The following is a 4618-nucleotide window of genomic DNA, read 5'->3' on the forward strand; positions in this document are numbered from 1 at the left end:
TTTTCCCCTTGCCAACCCTCCAGACTCTTGGGTTGCTGTGTGACAGTGCTTAAAGCTCTACCCTCTGGGGCTTGTTTCCCTGAAAATTCTGAAGCATGCCCTCTCTTAAGTGGGGTCTTACCTACAGAAATGGAAGGAAGTTCCATTCCTTGTTTTCTGAGTCCTCCCAGGCCCTTCCCTCAGGCATCAATGGCGATCAGGAGCTTTGGGTGAGGTTGGCACCCCATTTATTGGAGAAGACCCCAGCACCCACCCCCTGAGGTCCTGGAGGCCTTGGTGTGTCCTTTGCCATGAGTGCTGGGCCCAGGCAGCAGGATGCCCTCTGTCCAGCTGGGTAAACCCCATGGGTCCCTGGTACAACCTCAGCCATATGTCCAACATATGTCACTTTCCCCTTACCCCGTGGGGGTGAGGGGGGGCATGTGTACCCCATCACACACTGGTTTTGCAGGTCTGTACCCCTGTGAGACTGCCTCCTAGGGGCATGGGTTCTGTTGGGCCCTTGCTCCCAGCATGTGTGACCCAGCGATAGCAGTCAGTGATGCGCTTGTTGGGCGCATGGGGGCCACAGCGGGTGCAGTACACAATGCCCAGTGCAAGCAGGACCACCAAGAAGACACACGTTGGCACAAGGAGTGCCACCAGCAGCCACCGATCATCCCTCTGGCTTCGGCCTGCCAGACCGGCCTCTGCCAGGGCTGTTGGAGCTGCTGTAGGGACCACTGATGGTAGCCATGAGACCAACTTGGGACTGGGAACTCCTTTCCTTGGGACTTGGGGGGCTCTAGAATAGGGATGCATTGGTCTGCTAGGTGAGGTCTGGTTAGTGGGGCTCTGAGAGGACAGGGGAGTAGGGAGGACTGGGAGCTGGGTGTCAGAAGGCATAGGGGCTTGGTGAGGCCTAGAGGTGGTGGACAGAGAGGGCTGGACAGTGGAGAGAATGTGAAGCTGGGGAGCCTGGGTTCTATGGCCTGGAACATCTGGGATCAGAGGAGATTGACGGGGTCTGGGGGTGGTATCGCCAGGGGCAAGGTTAGGTGGGATTCGGGGCAAATGAGCAGTAGTCTGGGTGTCTGGAAACATAGGAGACTGGTGGACAGGGAACTTTTGAGGATATTTGGCTGAGATAATGGGGGGTTGGTAGGCAGTGGGATGAGCTGGGTGAGGGACAGAGACAATCCGGGGCTGGTGGGCAAAAGGGAGGTCTGAATAGTCGGTCTTGATTGTGGGGATCTGGTGCTGAGGGGGCACAGCTGGGTGTGTGGCAGGGACCATGGGGGGTGGATGGGCAGGGCTCAGCGGTGGGTGTGTGGCCGAGATAATAGGGGTCTGATGGGCAGAAGGTAGTGTGGGTCTCATAGCAGAGATCACCATGGGCCGAGTGGCAGAGACCACTGAGGAGTGGTAGGGGTCTCTGGGAGCACTGAGTGGGGGTGGCCAGGTAGGATCTGGGTGCGGTTTCTGCAGCTCTCCATCCTCCGGGAAGTTGGGTCTATAGGCCAAGCCGAAGTCAGGTGGCTGTGTAGGCTCCATCCATAGGATCCCCTGCTCCTCTGTCCAGGTACCATCAAAGACTTCCCAGGCCTCCTCTTCATCCTCCCCTTCTTCCCCATCATCCAGCAACTCATCTCTAAGGTCCTGGGAAGCCCGGGCTCCCATGGCTCCTGCAGGGCTACAACTGATCCCATCTGCTTCAAGCTCATGACCCTCACTGCAATAGCATTCAAAGCCACCAACATAGTTGACACACATCTGCTGGCACACACCAGCAATCTGGCACTCATCTGTGTCCACGCAGCGGTGTGGCTCATCCTCAGCTGGTCGGAAGCCTAGGCGACAGTGGCAGCTGTAGCCTTGTGGCCCACCAGGTTCACACTGGTGCTCACAGGGGGCCTGGGCACAGGGATCTTCACAACTGTGCCCATCTGCTGCCAGACGGAAACCTTCGCCGCATCGGCAGGACACATGACCATCCACCTCCTCCACACATTCGTGTTCACAACCCCCGTTGTCTGGCCCACAGCCAGTCCCTGGGCATAGGGGCCCAGTGTGGGACCAACCAACACCACCCAACAGCTGCTTCACACAAAGCAGAGAGGTTCCCCTGCCAGCCTGGCACTGCACGGCAGCCACGGAGCCAAAGGGCAGCCACTCGAATTCGCTGGAAACCAGGTGGAAAGGCGTAGTGTAGACGGCTGGACCGGCTTGGCCCACCTCAACCGGCAAGGCCGGGCAGGCGCCCTCGAAACCAAACTGGCACAGGTAGCCGTCCACAGCCAGCGTGCACGAGCCTTCGAGCCAGCGATGCTCCCCACTGGCCTCAAGGGCTGCACAGCGCTGGGCCGGGCAGGGTCCTCCGGTGGCTGGCTGGGCCCAGTTGGTGAAGGCCGTGTCCTGGTCTCCAGTGGTCCACGTGAAGCCCCGCAGTGGGCGCTGCGGCTGGCATTGCCGAGCCTGGCGCTGCAGCCCAATCCACAGCAGCCCGCTGGCCGGTCCGGCGCCCACCAGCTTGTCCACACGTCCGGCCTCCTCCGGGGTCCGCGGCGTTGCCAGGTCGCCCCCCAACTCACGGCATGCCCGCCAGGCCTCCAGGAAGGTGCGGCGCCGAGGGAAGAGCGCGTAGCAGCTGCGGGGGCCGCAGGCGGCTCGGGGCTCGGGCGTCCAGGGGGCCTGGCCCAGCGCGGGCACCGCGGCCGCCCAGGCCAGCAGCAGGCGCAGCAGCATCGCGACGCCCCCCGACTGGCCCGGCCCGGGCCTGCGGCTGCTCTTGACAAGGGGAGGGACCCGAGCCTCCGGCGGGCGGGCCGGGGGCGGACCCGGCCGGCTCAGGCCTTGTAAGGAGTGGGCTGGGGCCGCTGCCAGCGCCCTGCTAGCTCCCCGGGGGCTGCCCGAGCAGGAAGCAGTGGGGTGGGGGTTTCTGGGGTGTGAGGCGAAGGGCAGAAGAGGGGAGGAGGCGCAGTTAACGGGCCACTTCGGGTCCCACAAAGATGGGAGTCAGGGGAAAGGTGACCCGGCTGCCTGAGAGGCACCGACCGCCCGCCCCCCGCCGCAAGACCCTCTGAAAACCCCAGTATGCTCCTGCCCCTGAGGCAGCTGGGGTGAGGATGCTTTTTCCAGAGACTCAGGGAGACCCGAATCTGGATTCCTGGATTCACCAATCTCAATACACCAATGCTCAATGTGCTTGGCCCAGCCCTTTCCCATCACACATATGTGTGCAGGCTCCTCTGACCACTCCTGGCAACAGCACTCTCTCTGACACCCTATCCATCTCAGACAGCCAAGCCCCTGCCTCACTGTGGCCCACGGAGACCCCTCCCACACATGCAGGCCTCCTGACATGCTGTGTCTTTAGTGGACAAGCCAGGATGATGTGGCATGCTACATGGTCTAACCTATGAAGCACTTCTTATTCCTGCTCAGGCCCTGCATGGGAGCCAGATCGATAACCCTCAAATGACAACCTCGCTCCAAATACATATTTGCTGAGTCCCTTCTTCAGCCCATCTCACTCCCAAGCTTTCTGGCTCCAGTGGGGCCAGCATTAAGGGGTGAGGAGTGAGGAGGTGGCTCAGGAGGGGGTGTGCAGGCCCTCCCATCACTGCTTGCACAGCTAGGGCCCTGGGAACCTGGACTTAGAGGGGGAGGAGGCAGCCCCCAAACAGGAAATGCCTCTCTGGGCTCCTGCTGCAGGAGGGCAGGGTGCAGGGATTAGGAACTGGGTGGGGGCTGGGCTATGCTCAGGGTGAGCAGGACTGTCTATGGGGCAACCTGTGCAAGGCCATGTATGGACACATGGTATACAATGGCACATGCGTGTATGATGCATGCATCACATTGCCCTCCCTACCCCCAGGGCCTGCTGCCTGGCCTGGCCAGGGTCCTCCTCCCACTGCTCTTGGAAGCCTCTGGAGGCCTGTGCACTGAGCCAGGCACCCAGGATGGCCCCTGCAGAGCTGAATGGAGGTTTAACCCCTGCACAGCCTCTGAATTCTCTTTTTACTCTTTTTTGCAGTCTTTTTGAGACAGGGTCTCCCTGTAAGCCTCAGCTGGCCTAGAACTTGCTATGTAGACCAGGTTGGCTTCTATCTCACAGAGATCCATCTGCCTCTACCTTCTGAGTGTTGGGATTAAAGGTGTGCACCACATACCTGGGATATTTATTACTTTTTAAAGAGATGGATTTTCACTATGTTGCCAAGGCTGGTCCCAAAGTCCTGGGTTCTAGCTTTCCTCCTGGCTCAGAATCCTGGGTGGCTGGTATTATAGTCACTCATAGCAGCTAACCCTTTATAGTCTTTGCGTGTTTTACTGTTGTTATTTTGTTTATTTAATTTTCAATTATGTATGGGAGGGGGCGTTGTGCATGTAAGTGCTGGTGCCCACAGAGGCTAAAGGCATTGGATTCCTCCTGGAGTTGGAGTTACAGGCAGTTGTGAACCACCTGATGTACTTGCTCTTAATGTGGGGATGTTGTGTTTTGAGACAAGGCCCCTTGTAACCTAGATTGACCTGGAACTTACTATGTAGCTGAGGATGACCTCTAACTCCTGATCTTCCTACCTCTCATGCCTGGTTTTAATCCATTCTGTTACATTCTTAGCAGTCTGTGTTTGTT

The 4618-nt window shown here is 59.0% G+C and overlaps 1 protein-coding gene across 1 annotated transcript; it reads right to left on the reverse strand.

Annotated features, from left to right (window-relative positions):
* Positions 1-204: 204 nt before the first annotated feature.
* Positions 205-2759, reverse strand: Cd248 (CD248 molecule). Its single transcript, XM_008822258.2, has one exon. The coding sequence runs from the start codon at positions 2722-2724 to the stop codon at positions 433-435; it is 2292 nt and encodes a 763-aa protein (XP_008820480.1). The 5' UTR covers positions 2725-2759; the 3' UTR covers positions 205-432.
* Between the last annotated feature and the right edge of the window lie 1859 nt (positions 2760-4618).

Source organism: Nannospalax galili, unplaced genomic scaffold (assembly GCF_000622305.1).
Source record: "Nannospalax galili isolate Female #2095 unplaced genomic scaffold, S.galili_v1.0 scaffold1328, whole genome shotgun sequence".
NCBI classification, from domain to species: domain Eukaryota; kingdom Metazoa; phylum Chordata; class Mammalia; order Rodentia; family Spalacidae; genus Nannospalax; species Nannospalax galili.

Coding starts and splice junctions, on each gene's coding strand:
- Cd248 (XM_008822258.2), bottom strand. CDS start 2,724: ATGCTGCTGCGCCTGCTGCTGGCCTGGGCGGCCGCGGTGCCCGCGCTG.